This window comes from Brienomyrus brachyistius, chromosome 3, assembly GCF_023856365.1.
Source record: "Brienomyrus brachyistius isolate T26 chromosome 3, BBRACH_0.4, whole genome shotgun sequence".
Taxonomy (NCBI): Eukaryota; Metazoa; Chordata; class Actinopteri; order Osteoglossiformes; family Mormyridae; genus Brienomyrus; species Brienomyrus brachyistius.
In genome coordinates this window covers 27666003-27686346 of record NC_064535.1, presented here as the reverse complement: position 1 = coordinate 27686346, position 20344 = coordinate 27666003, and the positions used below count along the sequence as shown (strand labels likewise).

General features: G+C 46.9%; 1 protein-coding gene across 1 annotated transcript; it reads left to right on the top strand.

Annotated features, from left to right (window-relative positions):
* The first annotated feature begins 353 nt into the window (after positions 1–353).
* On the top strand, positions 354–19998 carry lrig3 (leucine-rich repeats and immunoglobulin-like domains 3). Its single transcript, XM_049007409.1, has 19 exons — positions 354–803; positions 3970–4041; positions 4124–4198; positions 9751–9885; positions 10001–10144; positions 10257–10400; positions 10877–11020; positions 12248–12391; positions 13237–13317; positions 13464–13535; positions 13929–14000; positions 14102–14265; positions 14628–14951; positions 15481–15762; positions 15863–16303; positions 16520–16678; positions 17268–17408; positions 17632–17892; positions 18273–19998. The coding sequence occupies exons 1-19, from the start codon at positions 601–603 to the stop codon at positions 18497–18499; spliced, it is 3285 nt and encodes a 1094-aa protein (XP_048863366.1). The 5' UTR covers positions 354–600; the 3' UTR covers positions 18500–19998.
* The last annotated feature ends 346 nt before the right edge of the window (positions 19999–20344 follow it).

Sequence of the window (20344 nt, the reverse complement as noted above, 5' to 3'; positions counted from 1 at the left end):
CAAATAGTTTTAAGCAAAGAGTTTACATAGTTTTATTAACTGCTTAGATTCTGTTTGGTAAGACATATATTTCATTAAAATAAACTATCTCTCTATTTTAGATTTGAATTCGATTTAGAAATATGTTTGTATGAATTTTAAATAAAACCTCTCATGGAAATTAAAGTAATCCTGTGCTTGTGTTTAAAACTTTAAAGCACATATTAACTGCCAATAAACTGGCTAATCCACAATCGAATCGTGGGGAATACATTTCCCAGAATCCCGCAATGCGGGTCACGTGCCACCCCGCCAGGGCCAATAGGAGATCTCGCCGCAGGGTGTCTGGCATGTTACTGCAGCTGCAACAGTGACTCGCTAAACCTCAGTGCGAAAAAGTTTTCGGAGATGGGGGAATGTGGAGTGCGCTTTCTTCATTTACATCGAATTAATGGATTAAGAGCGATTAGTTTTCGGATATAACGATATAAAACATTAGATAAAGTAATCTGGAAAGGACTTTTAGGGCTGGAAGTTTTACTTAAAGATTTTATAATCTTTTACCTGCGCGATTTTGTAAAAGGTTTTTTGAGACTTCTGGGATTTTAGAGGTTTTCGAAAATGTCCGCGACGAAGTTTTTGCTCATTGAGAAGATGTACCCCATCATTTTTGTGCTGCTTTCAGCCTTGGAATTTTCTTATGGAAATGGTGATGACAGTAATCCGTGTCCATCTCCCTGCACATGTGTTGGAGGTTTACTTGACTGTAGTCGACTGAAGCTGAGAAAAATTCGGGATGATCTTCCTTCGTGGGTCGTTCAGCTGTAAGTCAAAGCAGCAATCTTTTGTTACCTTCACACTTTCCTAACCTGTTTACAGTCGCATCCATTTAGCTGGTGGACATACGTTGAATTATATCGGTGTTGTTTCTTCTTTTCTCGTCTATATAACTGCGGCTGCGTTCGGTCCATATGTTCACAAAGCCTTATTTTACAGAAATCTCCAAAACGAATCACGTGCGTGATTTAACGCGTCTTAATTGCGATTTACATAAAATTACATAATTATTCTAGATCGCAGTTTGTACTTGGCATAACTTCGAATATTCATATTCTGCGAATGAGAACTTTTCAGATATGGTTAATTTAAAATAATTTAAAATACGGGCGTCAGAAGATATAAACGCGATGAAGGGTATATAGGGAGCTTATTTTTTTATCGCGTCTTTTTTTTAACTTGGGCATTTCACAGCAGTTTTAATTGCTTTTCCACTTTATTTTCTGAACTGGGGGGGGGTGGGGGGCACCACCGCACCAATTAGTTGCGGCTAATTCTGCTGAAATTCCTCTTCGGGCTGAACTCCGATCTGAACGCTTCGCTGGATCTGCGGCTTGTCGGGTCCGCAGCACTTTATAACTGCGGGGAGTAAATGATGTTTAAGGACAGTAACACCGCTGTTTTCTCACTTTACTGCTCTTTCTTTAACGAAGCATCAGAATTGTAGACTTTTAAATAATTGGAAATATAGCCTATATGATCGACGCGATTCAAATTGTTCGGAAATATTTAACTTCTAAGCTAAATATTTTTTTCTAAGTTACCATAAATCGAGAAAATTCAGTCATGCTCCGTGATGAACTTTCTTTTACATTTACATATGATATTATTGTAATTTTATATGATTTTCACTTTATGGTATTTAATTATGGTAACTAAAGTAATCGATCCTGATAGGCCTAATGTCCCCCCCTCCCCCATCTCTGGCAATGTAAACAATGCAATGCAATGGAATGACCTAAATGTAAAATGACTTTACTTAGGCGTGAAGGTACAATCAGTTGCATCCGAATCAGTGGTAATTATGGTAATTTACTTAATTTATATAGTATTACGTTTATTCACGGCAAGTGCTGAATCATTTGAAGAAACTTTTTTGGGTAATTTGTAAGAATCACAGAAGAAATGTTAAGGCTGCATTTGTGATGAAGATTTTTTCCATTATTAACGTCCAGACACCAGTGTTTTGATCAATAAACATATCAAACACTTACCTTTTATAATAAGGCCTATCGTTATTTATTTTCCCAGACGGAGCCAAGTTAACGCGGTTGTAACCTATTTAATAGTTATTTGATAACCGTCCCTGGCACCATCATAATTATCATCATGTATCAGTATTTTGTTTATAAGATGATTTTTAAAAGGTGCGTTCGCTTTTTGGCTTATGTTTTAACCAAGAATGAGAGGGGGAGATGGTGGGGGAGCAGCGCCTCGAGCGGCGGCGCTTCGGCAGGACGCTGCACGCCGAGAACCTCGCGCTCCGTTGCCGTAACTGACGCGTTTTCCCGAAGCTGCGGCCGCGCGCGCTCTGCTTTTCTAGCCCCCCTGCCTTTCTGCTGAATAAGCAGCCGCGCAGCTCCTCATGGAAATGATTAAGCAGTCCTTGCTGGATTTGCATCTGAAACTTTTTTTTCCTGAGCCTCCCAAGTTTTCTTAGTGCCAGGAAAAAAAATGGATCTGATAATTGGACCTGGAAGGGAATCCAATTCCATTTCTCGAAGAAGTTGTTCCAAAACGTTTGCTGTTGTGGATTGGCTTTTTATACTATTATTATATATATTTCTTTTAAATAGGGTATGTAGCTTTGTGTAACGAGTTTTAGCACATAAACATCTAGAGATGTTGTTTCCATGGGGCTGTGTATTTTTCCATTGTCCGTTTTCACATGTTCACTAATGCAGATGTGATGGTCTGCTAAGACTCTGTCGGTGTTTGCATCTTGATTCACCTCAGACACACCATCCCGTGACTGCATAGTTTGTGCATGACCATACCCAAGAAGCAATTCTGGGTTTGAAGGAGACTTGCATTTGGGAAGGGATCTGCAACTTGTTTGATATTTAATGGACTGTTTGATCCTGGATGTTTTATTATTTTTCCCTTTAAATTGTAGGTCTAAGTGTACGTCTGTCCTCGTGACAAAAGGAAAAATGAATTGGTGCCTCTTACGTTTTGAAGATAGTCTTAAAAATTTAATAGGCTGTGAGGCTGTAGGCCACAGCTGTTCCTGGCCCAACCCTCTCCTGATTCACACAGGTCAGCTCTTTTAGAGGACAGTAGCGGAGTTAGTGATTTATTTCAGGAGTCTCTCTTCCATGGCACCCTTTCATGTTGTTAGAAAAATCCTGGTCTTTTCAGAGGAATCAAGTCAGACTTTGAGTTTTTCAGTCAAGACTTTTAGACATTTGTTGATAGAACTTTGGTGACAGTTTATGAAAGTGAAGTAGGGGAAAAAAATGTATTAGTGTTACTAGTAAGTGGTGTGGTGGTCAAAGAAGAGATCCACGCAAAGGGCCATTCTGTTGGAAGCTTGGGAAGCCAAACCGTCAGTAATGACTAGAATTAAACAATTAGAGAGCTTGGAGCATGAAATTGTCATCTTTGTAGGAGTAGTAATAATCATAATAGTAATAATGATAAGCTGTTAGAAGATGGATGATGATAATTTGCTGTATAATGGCAGTGAGGCTGCTGAAAGTGTGAGAGTTCTCACTTGGACGTTGTGAAGAGATTGGCGCTTGTTACCCCTCTATTTGCTCTTGATGGGCTCCAGATGGAGGCTGGCCGAGCACTGGGGTGTGGATGGAACATGGTCCTGGTGGGGGAGGGGGGGGATGATTAGTGGGGGTGTTGCGCCAGGTCCTCCAGCCTGCTCTCAGCTCCCATCAAAATGCAGCAACTTGTCTTCACCAGGCTGTTTGGCTGTATGCCTCAGAGGGTTTGGTTTCTGCCTCTCCAGGGTTTGTTTACCTGTCTTACGGTGACCAGATGGGTGTTATTCTGTGTTTTATAACTTCTCATTTTGCTGCGTAACCTGCGTTTTCGCTCTGAGTTTTTGGTTTCTTCTGCGCCGGTGAGTATAATACCAATGTAGGTCCGGCAAGCAAGCGCTACGCCTGCTAACAGATGTACGTGCTCATTTTCTTACAGGGATTTGAGTCATAACAAATTACAGTCCGTCGATGGAAGTTTGTTTGCAAAACTGCGGCATCTAAATGACTTGTAAGTATCTCCTTGACTTGTGTAATAATTATGTAGATTTCCCATCTTGCATGTTGTTTGACACATTTTATGCCTGTTACAGGAAACTAAATAACAATGAACTGGATTCAGTGCCAGATTTGGGACCTTACTCTGAGAACATCACACATCTTAATTTGTAAGTATATAGTTTCTGCTTCAGTTCTGCTGCTTAAAAATGTTATGTTAATGTATGGTAAAATCAGAAATGTAATGAAAGTTCAACTTCAAATTCTCATCAGTGTAGTTCATAATTAAAGTCAAATGTTTGTGAATAAATGCTGATGTAGGGGTCCATGTGAACCATATTCTTGGTATACATATTGTGAACACAATTCCTGCATATATTTACTTTTGTTTTTCTTTTGGGGGGGGGGGGGGTGTCTTGCAGCTAATTAATTTGCTAATACGTATGTAAACACTTCTCCTATATCTATCTCTATATATATATATATATATATATATATATATATATATATATATATAACAAACTTGCCCATTAGCATAAAATGGCATGGCTGCCAAGTTAGCTATTTGTATAGCAGTAAAAAAACTAAATCAGATTCTTACTTTTGGAGACCCGTAAAATTGGAAAAAATGTGTTTCCATATTTCCCGAATTTAAATGCATCGCTCGTTAAAACCGAAGGTCTTTAACTTCACAAATATGTTATGTCGGGTATGATGTCGCAATTGTCCTTCCCGATAGCCAGAGCTGGTTAGCGACTCGCCATGTAAAGTTCATTGATACCGGTTTTGCTCACTCCTACAAAGCAGAACAAGTCCAGTGTTTACGCAGTGTGGCATGCAGAAACACAGCTGTGTTTGCGCTTGGGCTGCGCAGCTGGGGCAGAGACGTGTCCACTCCTGAACAGAGTTTTGTTTGTTTCGTTTAGTTTTTATATGTTTCTCGGTATTTGGTATATTGTTTTTTTTTTTTTTTTTTTAAGATTTCTGAAATGGAGGGTAAGTAATAGATGGATTTACAAAATGGCTTCAGGATCTTGCAGAATTCAGACACGCTTGACTTATGCTGTTCGTTCCGTTATGAACTTTGACTCCTTGCTGGGTCCAAGTGTCCATTCTGCTAGCGATCATTCGTGATCCAGCTGCATGGATCCCAGTGCTTCCCAAGTATGGAATTCACACTGGAAATTCTTTAGCAGGCTGTCGGGACCCAAGTGTCTTCATTTCAGTCGTCATCGCGGCTCTTGTGTCTTACGAACTTAGATGTTTATTAAGCCATGATGTCTTTACTTCCCTCAAGATCATGCCAAAATACACCTATCACAGTTACAGTGTCTGTCTGCTGCTTATCGAGACCTCAAACGTTTTGTCAGTCAGTGGATGACGTTTTGAGTTAGTCAGTTCTGTTAGCTCGGGCACCCAAGCCACATCTCTGTAATGTCTTCGCAGGACTTGTGACCGTCCAAGACTGAGTCGTGTCTGAAATCTCAGCCTCTGGCTCCATTTTTTAATCATAAAATGCATGTCAGGGAAACCTCAGCAGGTTATGCAGATGCCAAGCTGCACATCATCCCTCTTATATATTTTATTGATCGTTTGGCAGCGCTTTTCGTGGAGGAAAACCTGTGTGTGGTAATTTTTCCTACAGGCCCTTTGCTCCCTCCTCCATCGTGGCGCCTTTAATGAAAACCATGTCTCTGCTTTGGAGAGAGGGGAGAAAAAGAAGGCAGTGAAACAGATATTCTAGGTTGTTCGGATGGGGGCAGGCGCTGGGAGGAGCCGTTTTATTGGAACGGGCTGACTAGCCGAACCTTTTAAAGCTTTCCATGTCGAATTTTGATACCTTGCATGGTATGTTTTGTGTCTGCTGTGAAATTATTCCTTTTTTTTTTTTGTTCTGTAACAGACGACACAAGGGAGTTTACATAGAGTTCATTTTTAAGCAGGACATCATGTAAACAATGGAGGTAATAATGTGAGGGATTTTAGGGGCTAAGTTTTGTTTTCTTAAATTCTGAACTGCTTCTGCAGTGTAGCTGCTGGGAGGAGTGGGGGGGGGAGGGGGGTGTATCGGAATGTTACCTTGAACAGTTAAACCTCATGAATTCCTGGGAAATTGTTCAATTCATTAAAATGATCACTGGCCAATTACAACCAGCTGGTGACTTACTGCCGATTGTTTTTACTTGGAGCCTGGGTCAGGGATTTGGGGGGGGGGGGGGTCTGCCTCAGCGTCTGCCTGGCTGTTTAAACAAGACCTAAGTAGCATTTGATACCTTGCCCCACCTCCAACCCCCCGCCCCACCCAAGCCAGAGAGAGGAAAAGGGGGGGAGAAAAAAATGAAATTGTGAAAGTATGCAGAAGACGGGAGATTTCAGATGGTGCAGAATGTCGAAGAGATTTAGGCTCCTTCACCGTTGCCGTTTTCATTAATTTCTTGCAGGGAGGTGGATTTCTTACGGCATCGGAGAAGAATGCCGGAGCAAAACTAGCTCCCTGGGGGTGGGGGGCAGACGGCGCTTCTCGGGGATTGATTTTTTTTCTTTTCTTTCCTCCCCTGCGTTCCCGGTTACGTGACGCTGCCGGCTAACTTGGACTTCTGGGTTTTATTGAGTGTTTTTAAATAACTTGTTTGCAGTTAGTCTCTCTTTATAAATGGGCCACGCTCTTACTTTGGGAAAGTATTTCAGATAAACTACTTCCAAATGTGAAGCCGGTCCTTTTGCTTTTCTTAATGCACTCACCCATTTATTAACATCACTCAAAGAAGAAATTTTCAGTGTTAAATTTTTTATTTTTTTTGCTGTGATTATGCACCCCCGCATTCATTTTTAAAAAATTATCCTGCTATAAATGAACGGTGCAGCACAACATTTCAGCATTTCCTATGGAGGTCGAAATCCGGGTTCGAGACGGGAAAGTCGCTCGCAAATAAATCCTTAATGGTCCGGAATAACCTTATTTGCAAGAAAATTTGGTCGTACAAGTTTGACATATGAGTGCGCATTAATGCACAATGTAGTACTTGTTTGTCTGTGCCCAGCTTGTGGAAGTGAAGATTGAAAGATAAACCCACTCTTTTTCTTTGTTAAACCATTCACTACATACATCCCCCTTTCAAAGGCAATCAGAGTCTAGCTGGAGATGCAGATGGTCCACTTCAAATCAGAATATGGTCTTATTTTGCTCATTTCGTCATAAGTTGATCAGCAGTTAGGACTCTGCCCGTGATTGAGTCACCGGTTCACATCCCGTGGTTCTCAGAGTGGTGGTACACTGTGCCCTTGAGCAAAGCCTTTAACCCCAGGTGCCCTTGGGATTCTCTCACCCCGATTTCTCAGTTGTCACTTTTGATAATAGCAGCTGTTAAATAATTTATAAGTAAAGGTGTAATGCGGAAAAAACGAGTGGGGTGTGTTTGGTGCAGAGATCATTCTCAGACATGTCTTTGAATCTGTTTGCTTGTTTACTGTTGGTCTCATGTTCATCATTGCCCATCTCTCCCCCCCTCCCCTCCCCTCTATTGCCCACCGTGCAAATCACTACCGATGACATGGGAGTCTGTCTACAGAAATCTTGATGTTCTACATCTAAGACACTTAGCAAGAAGAGGCCGTAATTTGCAACGAACGATAGCCAGCATGATGGATTAATGTCCGATTGTGAAAACCATGGACCCCCCCCCCCCCCCCCACACACACACACACACACACACACACACACACACACACAACCGCTTTCTTGCTGTTGGCGTTAACTGTAGGTTTCTAGATGAGCACCCCCCAGGGCGTTGGAGGAATGTGGTGTTGACAGTGGTCCTTGGAGACCAGCTCATTTTAGCACAACGGCATCGACGAGGCCCCAGGGCCCTGAATGTGGTCTTTTCCTGTGTCCTCTGTCCCAGCAGCTGTTTAATTGCTGTCCGCTGCCCGCGTGAAGTAGCTTGCAGAAATGAGGTGTCAGAACTTCTCGCGTGTCCCTTTGGTCTCTCATGTGTGTGGAGGACCCAGCTCCAGGGTCACATGGTCCAACCTCCTGCTGCCAGGTTGAACAACTCGGGTCAAGTGTTGACCCACTTTTAACAAAATCTCTGGTTTGAATGTTTGGGTCCAGTCAGTTCTGAGAGTTTATTTTTAGTTATTTGTATGCTTGCATCTGAATTCTGGTGGACTTCCAGAACCTGCATCTGATCTTGATAAGACTGAGACCTGGATGTCGCGTGTCTCTCACCTGCTTCCCGCAGGGCCACGGCGTGAATCGGGCCCCTTCGCAGCTATGCTCGCACTCACAAAGTGTGTGCCATATGGGTACCACGGTAACAGGATTCAGCCATCTTCACCAAACCTCAGAATCACGCCAAATGGATGATCTCTGCGGCAGCGACTCCTGTTGCTTGATGTGGGGTGACTCCGCATTGTCCTTTAACCCACCCCCTCCCGGCCCTATTAACTGAACCCAGGCTCTGCTCTTAGATCTCAGATTATCCAAAACAAATGTTCTCATGCTAGTTCGCCCATCTGTTTACTTTGCATATGTCTGTAAGTTAGTGGGTTGATTACAATTTTTTTTTTTTTTTTGTGATGCGAGTTATTGGAACTTCTGACAGAATGTAGTAAAGTCCTTAATTAGTGTTTGTTTATGTTCTGTAGAACCAGTGAACGTGGCTGGCAGTCCAGTGGAAGCCAAATGCCAGTGTTATCCAAACCTGACTTGCAGATATAGGTCTAGAAATGCGAATTTGCAGTGGATCAATGATTGTGAGAAAATGCAACCCAGAGCAGTTTAAAAAAACAAAAAAAGATGCGATCGGAAAAGCCAGAGACATGATCCGTGTGTGGGTCTGATTGCTGAAATTCTCTCTTAATGCCATCGGAACACACTTCGGCATGAGGCCTCCTATGAGCCCTCCTATGAGCCCTCCTATGAGCCCTCCTATGAGCCCTCCTATGAGCCCTCCTTATTTTATGTAGAAGTCTCAGCTTAACATGAACCTGAGGCTCAGTTTCTGGGCCCTTATAAGAGGAGCTTTAGTATGGAATTTTTTTTTTCGAGAGTGGTGGTTCCCTGTCCCATCTGTGGATCCCAAATTGAGCCTGGCTACCCTCTTCGGCATGCGGTGTGGAATTCCCGGCGATCGCAGCGGTGGCGACGCACAAAGGTGCTCTGTGGTGGCCATGTTTACGGCCCGTGAGCGCAGCTCTGCAATTTAGGGGGCGTTTGGCTCAGGAGAGCGCTGGCCTCCCATGCAGCGCACTTTCACTGGGGGGGTGCTGTTTGGCGGCCAAGTAATTGGCAGGTCTTAATACCCCGCCAGCAATTACCTGATAAACTAAATGATACAGCTGGTGACTCGTTTTCTTTCCCTGAAAAACACATACAGTGACATGTCTGTGTGCTCGTACAGATTAACATAAAATCAGTCTCATTATTAGGTTTGCGGCTCCTGTCGTATGCTTCACCTGACAGGTTTCTTGGTAGCTTTTCATTTACTTTTCCATAATACAAGCATTTATGTTTCATTTATTTAGCCGATGCTATTCGCCTGACCCACACTTTTTTTTTTTCTGACAAGGCTGGGTCAGAGAGTTCTCTGCCAACCCTGGGATTTGAACCCACAACCTTCTGATCATTGATACAGCAGCCTAAACTGCTGATCCCTCCCACCAGCATCCCAGAAGTACACTGGTGATGGTTTTATTTATGCAATTCTGCCTCTGCTTTCAGAGCAAACAACAGGATCTCGAAATTACTGCCCGAGAGGCTGCAGCCTTTTCGGACCCTGGATACGCTGGACCTCAGCAACAACAACATTGCGGAAGTGAAGGCCACGTCTTTCCCCGAGCTGCCGCTAAAGCACCTGTGAGTTCCCTGCCCTCATATCCCGTTCGAGTTCCCCGGTCAGTTGTTGAGCCTATTTTTGGTAAATTCGAGGATTAAAGGCATTTAATTGGTCGCCGTCTCTCACTCTTCTCAGATCCCTCAGCAACAACCGCATCTCCACCCTGGAGTTTGGCTGCTTCAGCAACCTGTCTGGCACTCTACAGGTCCTCAAGCTGAACAGGAACCGCCTGTCCTCCATCCCGCCCAAGTTCTTTCAGCTACCAAACCTCCTGCATCTGTGAGTTATGGATCTAAGCAGCCTTTCGTGCGTGTGTATATGTGTGCGAGTGTGTTCCCGCCACGCATGTGCGCTGGAAGCCCTCAGATCCTCAACCTGAGTGTCTCGACAGGGAGCTGAGCAGGAACCGAGTGAGGCGGGTGGACAGCCTCAGCTTCCATGGACTCCATTCGCTGAAATCCCTGAAGATGCAGAGGAACGGCATCAGCAAGCTGATGGACGGCGCCTTTTGGGGGCTGAACAACATGGAGATATTGTACGTCCCGAAAGAGCCGCCCGTGCTCTGGCCCTCGCTCGCATTACTCACAGCGACGTGCCTGTGCGCTCAATCAGACTAACATATATTAGCTTTGAGTCTCCTGTCATATGCTTGACCTGACACGTTTGTTAGCAATCCTGTTGACAGACAGACAGATTTCCCAGGACCAGTTAGTAGTTGAGGGCCGTGCTCAAGGGCCCAATGGTGAAATCACTTTGCCGACCCTGGGTTTTGAATTGACAAGCGTGTATCAGTCACTCTTACTTAACTAATACATGTATATATGCTAGCTGTCACAAAGGATTCTAGGAACGAGGCCTGAATTGTCAGTGTTTAGAGTGTCGGATATGAATAGATCTGACAGGCGTGTGACTGCTCGTGTGCGTGTTTAAGCACGGCGCTGCGTTGCCCTTGCACGCGCAGCAGGAATGACTCGCACAGAGGGCTCACGGTGCTTTTCTCCACCTCCGCAGGCACCTGGATTACAACAACCTGACGGAGGTGAGCAAAGGCTGGCTGTACGGCCTGCTGATGCTGCAGGAGCTCCACCTGGGCCAGAACTCCATCAGCAGAGTCCGGCCCAACGCCTGGGAGTCTTGCCAGAAGCTCAGTGAGCTGTGAGTCAAAACCCCAACCCCGCCCCACAGCTCGCCACGCTCTTGCCAAGACACGGCCTCCTTCGCCACGCTGTCTGGGGGCTTCTCATAACACTGTCTCCTTGGTGACGGGCGGCTTGGCAGCAGCCCCATCCATCATGCGCGTTGCAGTCTTGCACGGCTTAAAAGCCACCCCTCTCCTCGATAGACCCTGGTTGCTTTAAAACAGCCGCCACCGATTCAGCTTATTTATCGACTTGTTTTGGGAGGGGTCTTTTCTGTGGGTTTGACATGCGGGATTTGTGTGGCCAGGAGTCGGGATGCCAGGGGAAAGTTTCGGGAGAGACGAGATGTACAATGCAGTACAATGCAGTACAATGCAGTACAAGGCAGTACGATGATATTTACTCCCGTAAAGTCCATTAAAGTACATCGCGTGTGTCCAGAACGCTAACTGGAGAGCTGAATTCCGAGCGTCCGCAACAGTGAGCAATCGTGCTTCGAAAAACGCGATTTAACAGTTTTATGGAGTTTGTGTTTTCGGGGTGGGGAGGGGAGCAGAGGGGAATTTGCAGTGCTTTGGGAACCAAACGCAGTGAAACTTGATGCCATGTGGTTGTGCTGATTTTTCTTTTTATTTTTTAAATAAAAGTGCCTGCAGTCACCTGACCCTTCAGTGTCTGAAAAACAGAAACATAATCAGGCAGAATTAAAAGCAGAAAGTGTTTGACTTGAACGCATCCTGTTTTAACATTGAAGTATTTTCTCATTACAAGTCATTCATTTAACTGTAGTCAAATTTCCCTTGTGTCACTCACAGTAATAGCTTCATGTGAAACATAAATTAAATATAGATTATTATTATTATCACTGTTGCTGCTGCTGTTATGAAACGTGCCTCTAAGATACCTAAAGGCATTAGAACAGTGGTTCTCAGTCGGTCCTTGGGCCCCACTGCCCTGCTTGTTTTCCTGCTATCCCTGCCCCCCACACACAAGTCCCCGCTGTCTTTCAGCTTCTGATTACCTGGATCAGGTGTGTTCAGTCAATCAGCAGTGTGTAGGGCAGGGGTAGCTGGAAAATGAGCAGGGCAGTGGGGCCTGAGGACCGACTTTGAGAACCATTTAATTAGAATAAGGAGTAGAGGTTCTGAAAGACTTAGTGTTTAAAATACTGGATGTACATGTGCATTTTAACATCGTATATTTTCCACGTTTTGACGCCTTCCGCGACCCTTTGCGTCCAAAGGGATCTAACGGCGAACCACTTGACGCGTCTGGACGAGGCGACTTTCGTGGGCCTCAGCCTGCTGGACAAGCTGGACATCGGCAACAACCGCATCAGCTTCATTGCTGACGGAGCTTTCCGGGGCCTCTCGCGCCTGCAGATGCTGTGAGTGTCCCGCACACTTGCATTGACGGTCTGTTTTGTTTCGTTTGGGTCTGGGTGCTTCTGAGATTTGGCTCGGGTGTCGCCTACGTGCTGCAGGGGAGGGGCTGGGTGTCTCGCGTGTTTATTCTACGCGAGTGGAAATGTTTCAGCGTGTTTGTTTTTAGTGAGGAGAGGATTAATGTCTGCGGGTTTTCGTTTATCCCCCCCCCGCATATGTAACGGCGTCGACGGTGTCGCCCTGCCTTAATGGAATTCATGCAGAGTAAACCACACGCTCTCTCTACAAGACCTTCAACTTTTTCCCCGGGTTTAAGTAAAACCAAATGTCGCCCCCCCCGCCCCCCTCCATCTGAAGGTCAGCAGAGGGCAGGTGTGTAGGTTGTGGATGGGGGGTGGGCCGCCATTCCATCACCATTTGTAACCAAGCGTGAGGAGGAAATTGTCTGTACTGGAGGAATTCTACAAGATGGAGTGGTGTGAGGAAGCAGCTAGACTAGCATTTAGCCTGTAGCTTCTCGGGGCTTTTTTAATGACAGTTTAGCCGAACGCTATTTCCAGCATTGTTAGCCTGTTGAAAATCTGAGTCTCTGTCACCAAAGGGAGCTTCGGCCGGGTGGTTTGTGTGTAGCGTGGTGCTTGGCTTCCTGTATAGGCGGTCCGAGGAGGACACGTCAGTTGTTAATGGCTGGTTGAATCGGCAGGGGACTTCCCAGAGTGTCAATATGGGGGCCCTTGTAAGGGAAAGGGAATCTTAGCGGTGCGGATTTTATGCGTAGCTGTGTGTGACCCCCCCTGGGCATTGGTGCTGGGTGTTGAATTTAATGAGGCCCTTTCGCTTTGACCAGGGACTTGAAAAACAACGAAATCTCCTGGACCATCGAGGACATGAACGGACCTTTCTCGGCGCTGGACAGCCTTCGAAAATTGTGAGTCGGCTCATCGTGGTTCCCTGGTTCCTGTAGCATCCTGGTTCAGACCATGGTTTTCTGAGAGGATACTCTCAGATAGAGTGGGAACCTTTTAATGAGAGGAATCTTCCTGCATTTATAGTTACGTGTCTATTTTCAATCAGGTTCCTTCAGGGGAATCAAATCCGGTCTATTACCAAGAAATCCTTCTCTGGACTGGACACCCTGGAGCACCTGTAAGTAAACATCACACATTAGAAATATGTGTTCCATTAAAAAGGCCGGGGGGGTTATATGAGCCTGTCTCTGCTTCACGTCTGGTCACACTCAGACAAGTGAAAAAAGGGTAGCTTCCCTACATGTTCCGCGAGGTGCTATGGGCATATTTGAGGGTGGGGGCAGAACCAAAAACATTTAATTTGAATTAGTTGCTCATATTAATTTCGGTTTACGGGGTTCATCTTAAGCCCCCACCGATTTAAGGACGTTTGGTGTGGATCCAATTCTTTGGTAACACTCCTGCTTTCGTAATGAATGAAGCTTCTGCAAACCTTGTTTGTACGGGAGTAGTTTAGTTTTTTTCCGCCCAGCACTTTAGGGCTTTAATTTAACAGCCGCTGTTTTCGTAGGGACCTGAGCAACAACGCCATCATGTCCATCCAGGCGAACGCCTTCTCGCAGATGAAACATCTTGAGGAATTGTGAGTACCGATCCTCAATCGCATTGCCCGTGAATACCCCCCCCTCCCCCCCCCGAAGCCAGTCCTAACGTGCGTCCGGATCTCACGCCCTCCCCTGCCAGTCATCTGAACACGTCCAGCCTGCTGTGTGACTGCCAGCTGAAATGGCTGCCCCAGTGGGTGACGGACCGCTCCTTCCAGACCCCTATCAACGCCAGCTGTGCCCATCCCCAGATGCTGAAGGGAAAGAGCCTATTGGCCGTGCAGCCGGACGAGTTTGTGTGCAGTGAGTGTTCTGTGCCCCCCCCCCCCCCCCCAATTTTCCACCTTACGTTAACAGATGGGGAGAACATTATGTACATTACGGAAACCTATTGGCCAGATATAGCAGCATCCAAGTATTGAGGTTCTAGTGATGTCATACCTCGTTATGAAGCCTTGCTTTAGATCAACGGCAGGCAACCCCGATCCTGGAGGATAGAAAACCTGCTGGATACTGGCAGTCCAGGATCAGGGTTGCCTACCTCTGCTTTAGATAGACCTGAAGACCAATGATTTTTCGTTGGGTTATGGGTAAAGTATGAAAAATATTGCTGCTCTGCCTGCCTACGGCACAATCCTCATGTTGTCTTTCCTGCATCCAACCAGATGACTTCCCGAAGCCCCAGATCACAGTGCAGCCAGAGACCCAGTCAGCCATCAAGGACTCCAACGTGACCTTCGTGTGCTCGGCAGCAAGCTCCAGTGATTCGCCCATGACTTTCGCCTGGAAGAAGGACAACGAGGCCCTGGGTGACGCCGAGATCCACAACCAGGCGCACCTGCGTACCCACGGCGGAGGCGATGTCACCGAATACACCACGGTGCTGCAGCTGCGCAACGTCGACTTCGCCAGCGAGGGCAAATACCAGTGCGTCATCTCCAACCACTTCGGCTCCTCGTACTCCGTCAAGGCCAAGCTCACCGTCAACAGTGAGTTGACTGTTCCTTTATCACCGTGGGACTTTATTTGGGATTTAACCAAACGGAACGAGGACAGCTGTTTCAGGTTTGGTGCCAGGGAAATACCCAAGGCATCGGAACAGGAGTTGGGTCTGGAGTAGGGCCTCATGGAATCTGTGGCGGGATTGGGAATTTAGTCTGGGGCTGGGAGGTTGTCAGTAGAGTGCAGTGTTATACGGAGCCTGGAGTCTCTTCTGGGAAGGATAGAGCACAGGGGACAAGGTAGAGGACGACCTGGACTAGATGCAGGTCCATCACAGAGCACACAACACAAGGAGAACTTGTGAACTCCATAAACACAAGTAACAGGACTTTAAACCCATAGTGATATTAGGTGATAATGCTACCCCCTAATTATAAGTGGTAGTTCTGGGCTTGTCACCTGACTGCTTTCATGTGTAGCATGTGAGTTGCTCCCTTGTGGAGTTCTAGGAAACTGAATGGTTCGCCTAGCAGTTTCCAGGTAAGGATCTCACGTGCGTCCTTCCTGTCCCCCCAGTGCTGCCATCGTTCACCAAGACGCCCATGGACCTGACAATCCGCGCGGGCGCGGCCGCCCGGCTGGAGTGTGCCGCCGTTGGCCACCCCACCCCCCAGATAGCCTGGCAGAAGGACGGTGGCACCGACTTCCCCGCTGCGCGGGAGAGGCGCATGCACGTCATGCCAGAGGACGATGTCTTCTTCATCATGGACGTGAAGACGGAGGACATCGGGGTGTACAGCTGCACCGCCCAGAACACGGCGGGGGCCATATCCGCCAATGCCACGTTGACCGTGCTCGGTTAGTTACGCACCTGGTCACCAATAAGCAGTCAACGAGTCGTCTTCATCGAATGAATTTTTCTGTGATGTTACCCTTACTGGCACCTTTGCGTTCTCAGAAACCCCCTTCTTCCTGCGACCGATGATGGACCGAACGGTGGCCAAAGGAGAGACTGCAGTCCTGCAGTGCATCGCTGGGGGGAGCCCGCCCCCGCGACTGAACTGGACCAAGGACGGCAGCCCGCTGACGCTGACGGAGCGGCACTTCTTTGCGGCCGGAACGCAACTGCTCATCATCGTGGATAGCGCAGAGGGAGACGCCGGCCGCTATACATGCGAGATGTCCAACCCATTGGGAACGGAGCGGGGCAGTGCCCGCCTCAACGTGCTGCCCGCTGCCAACTGCGAGGGTGCCCCTGCCGCCGAAGAGGATGGCTGGACCATGGTGGGCATTGTCATCATCGCGGTGGTCTGCTGCGTGGTGGGCACCTCCCTCGTCTGGGTGGTCATCATCTACCACACACGGCGCCGTAATGAGGACTGCAGTGTCACCAACACGGGTGAGTGGCCACGTCTGTGGGAATCCTGCCCCTATGACCCGATTGGCTGCTGAGTACCACCCAGTATGCATATTTTGAAGTGGTGCATCTGTTATAAATGTACCACATAGTTGGCAAGAGACAGGTTACCGTAGGTTTGTTCTGTTACCGTAGCTGTTTGTTCTTGGGCGGGTTTTCGTAATTGAACTTGGTTGCCGCCCCACCCCCTCTACCCAGATGAGACCAACCTGCCCGCAGACATCCCGAGTTACCTGTCCTCACAAGGCACTCTGGCCGAGCGACAGGACGCTTACGTGCCCTCAGAGAATGACAGCGGGCACCATTTTACAGTGCCCTCCATCGGAGGGCTGTACTCTCAGCAGAAAGACGTGAACGGTGAGCTTCACCATCATGCAGGTGGATGCATGAACATTAATTTACGGGAACTCTTGAGGAGGAACTGTAATCACTGAATATAATAGTGTTATTTGTGAACGGTTAGCATACAGAGGATTTATGAGAGTCTTGACACTGGTGAGAACAGACACTCATGCTACATTTTGCAAGGTGCAGAGATCTTTCACATCTCATTTTTAATATTTTCGGTCTTCCTGCCTTATGACTGTAACATCTTCCTTTGTTACTACAGTTATTAGAAAGGGTTTCTCCTCTTCCTGTGGCTAATCCTCAGTTTCCCGTAATACCTTTTGTAAGATAAAGGAGAAGGTGTATTAAATGCTGTGAATTGTACAAAATTATCAAAGACTTGTCAGGAGAGAGGAACCAGGTTAATGAAATCATTATGAAATGTGGTAAATATTTTTTTAAATCTATTTAACATTATTTAACATTTTTGATACTGTAAACGTGGCACTTGGAATGATCACTTGGATTCTTAAGGCTTCTCTGTTTTGTCAGTTCACCTTTAAGCAGATGATCTCGGTTAATATGTTTAGGCTAAGATGGTACCATCTGTCACCCACAGGGCTGTTTCATCTGGACACTGGAAGTGAGGTAGACATGGAGGCCGCTATAGACCCCCTGCTATACCATTACCAAGGGCCCTTCGGTTCCCTGCTCAGAAGAGGGAACCCCTACGTCCCAGACAGCTCTGACGTCTTCAGAAGTGAGAAACCTTCTACTGGACCTTAGAAACAAAATGGCTTCCAGTTAGCATTGCGCTAACTGAGTTTGAGCATCATTCTTTTGGTATTAATTATGATCATTATCATGGCCAGCTCTGGGATTTACTTCTTCCTGTTTGTGTCTTGAATTGGGAGGATGGGTGTTGCACTGGAGTGTGAAATTCTTCTTCCCTTTATTTTCCATCTTTCACCGCCCTCCCTTAGCTTGTGTTCCGGACCCGAGGCCCACATACACAGACTCTTGCAACGGCAGCCCCTCCAACCCCAAAAAGAGGGAGTGCTGCCCACGTCGCTCCTCCCTACAAGGCCCATCCGATCCGGCAGCCCCCGGCACATTCCTGCAGCAGCCTGCTGCGGGGGCCCCCTCGGGCCCCTTCCTGATCCAGGGCGAGGGGTCTCCTGTGGATGGGGACAGCGTGGACCAGGGGCACCCGTGGGAGAGTCCACTGTCGAGCGCGTTCATGGGTAGGCAGGAATGTAAATATCCGCCCTCGCGGCCGTAATTGAAGGGTTTTTCGCTGGAGCCAAGCGCCGGGCCATTGCTGTGACGTCAGCTTTGGTCCGTGTGTGTGTGTGTGTGTGTGTGTGTGTGTGTGTGTGTGTGTGTGTGTGTGTGTGTGTGTGTGTGTGTGTGTGTTCCTGCCACTCTCCCTGAGATGTTATTGTTGCGCAGTTCAGGCAATGATTTGTTTTTGATTGTAGCCCGTTGGCACCCCCAGCACCTGGCTCCCGTTCTTGGTCAGACCACGCGAACGCTTCTTTAATTTCGCCGTGTTTAGGAAAGCCGGAGCTTCTAACGTAGCCTGCGGTCGAGTCTCTCATATTTATTTTTCGTTTCCGCCCAGGGACCTTCGGGAAAGCAGCGTGGAGGCCACAGGCGGATGGGTTCCCAGCCGCAGCGCGTCCACTGGTGACGTCAGCGGGAAAGCCGTACACGGCAGCGGACAGTGACGAGGAGCCGGAGGGCGAGGGGGTCTCGACCCTGCTGCGGGACTTTAAATCAGAAGGGAGCGCCGGAGCCTACGGACGACCTTTAGATGGCGGGTTCCCCCTCAGCCAGGGCGCGACATAACCGCGAGACTCCCAAGTGACCAAATAAAAGCTAAAGAGCTACCTCAGTCACAGACACTTCCATGAATGTAGGTCATGAGGAAGGAGCGTGAACTTGAACATTGCCTGGACTGTTTTTTAAAAAATTTTTAAATGGGAAATAGAGTGCAAGAAGATTTTAAAGATACATTTTTATGCAAAATATATTTTGTAAATTAATTGTATGAATAGAATGAATTATTTTTTTTTTGCTTTCCCCCCCTAAATGATAAAACGTTTTGGATAAACGATCGTCTTTCCAGCTTTTTCCGATCTGCTTTTCACACGTCATGTTACGCGCCCTTTGCACATAACTAAACGCAATAAAACACATTTCCACGCGCTGCTATTGACATTAAGACGCTGTGACTTTTAAAAAAAAAAAATTTACATTTTATTTCCCCGTATTTTATTACTTTGTTTCCTGGGCGGCACAAGTGGAACAGTGAGTTTCTTTGGTTTAACGGCCTGTCATGTAACGTTGGACTGGGCACCGGTGCAACGTGGGCGGGGGGAGCGATCCGCCACAGACCGCCCAGGACACCGTGTGCTTGCCACCGACCCCCCACTGCGCAGTCCATGGGTCGGCGAGTACCCCCCCCCCCCTCCGAACCGCAGCTCCAGTGGCATGAGACCGGGCTTTGAGCCTCTTGCTGTCCCGCGTCCAAAAGGGGGGGCCCCGGTCGCTGGAGGCAGCGCCCCAGCCACACAGCTGCCTGGCCCTGGGTGCTCCGCCATTCTCTCGTCAGAGGCCTCCCCCACATGATTTCCTCCCCCCAAATCCTGCGTTTATTTTCTTGTGCTCTCGCTGGCCACGTTCAGAGGGGTACTGTGCACATGGTAACTCCGCTATGGAAAACTCCTACCCCCCCATTCAACAAATACTCATTTTATTTTTTTATAGAATATCTCTCTCCAGCAGACTTGGTAATGAATTGTCTCAGTTCTGAGTTACAAAGGAGTACCGATGGACAGAATCTACAAAATGCACATATTGGATATCGCCTCTTCAATTTCGGCTAAAATCGATCAGACATGGACACATCTGGACGGACACGTTTTAAATTCATCCGTGAGCTCATTGGATTTTTATCCCAGTAGGGAGTTTTTAAACCTTTGTTGGAAGTCTGGCCAGTCCAAGCAGAATGTGGAATTGCCAGAAGACAGCACAGTCCTGCCGAACCCAAACACCTGGGCTGCAGCTGCAGTGAGGAATGTTCGAAAGAACTGGGCCTGGCGATGGTCAGGTGACTGAGACCGTGCGATGCTATTGGTGGAGAAGGGCGCTCCTTTGAACTCGATTCCAAACAATCTTCAGATGGACGCCATAACGAGAAAGCGAAGCAGCAGCCGACGTCGAGAGACTTTTCTGTAAATCTTTTGTACTGTTCACCAGCCGTGTATGTTTGTAATATAAAATAATATTCTATAAACGATACCGAATGTATGGTTCCAAAATAAAACATTTGTTTCCCTTAGTCACCCATGTGTCTTGTGTACAAGTCTATGACTGTATAATTCGATTATCAGTCTCGAGGAACATTCTGCTATTTTTATGTGACCGAGAAGGTGAACCATAGTTTACATGGAACATGTTGGTCTAGCGAAACATTGTTTTCCTCTGCACTATGTATTTAGCAATTATGTGGATGCAGTTCGCTTTTCAACATTTTGTCCGGCTAGTGTATTTATTCCCCTAGGCATATTTTTTTCCCCTTTTCCAAATGGTTGCAATCTTGAAACAATTTGTTTGAAAACGAGAGGCAGGAGAAAATTGGTCAGCATCAAAAGGTCTGCAGCACAGGATCTCCTGCGAGGACCAGGCCCT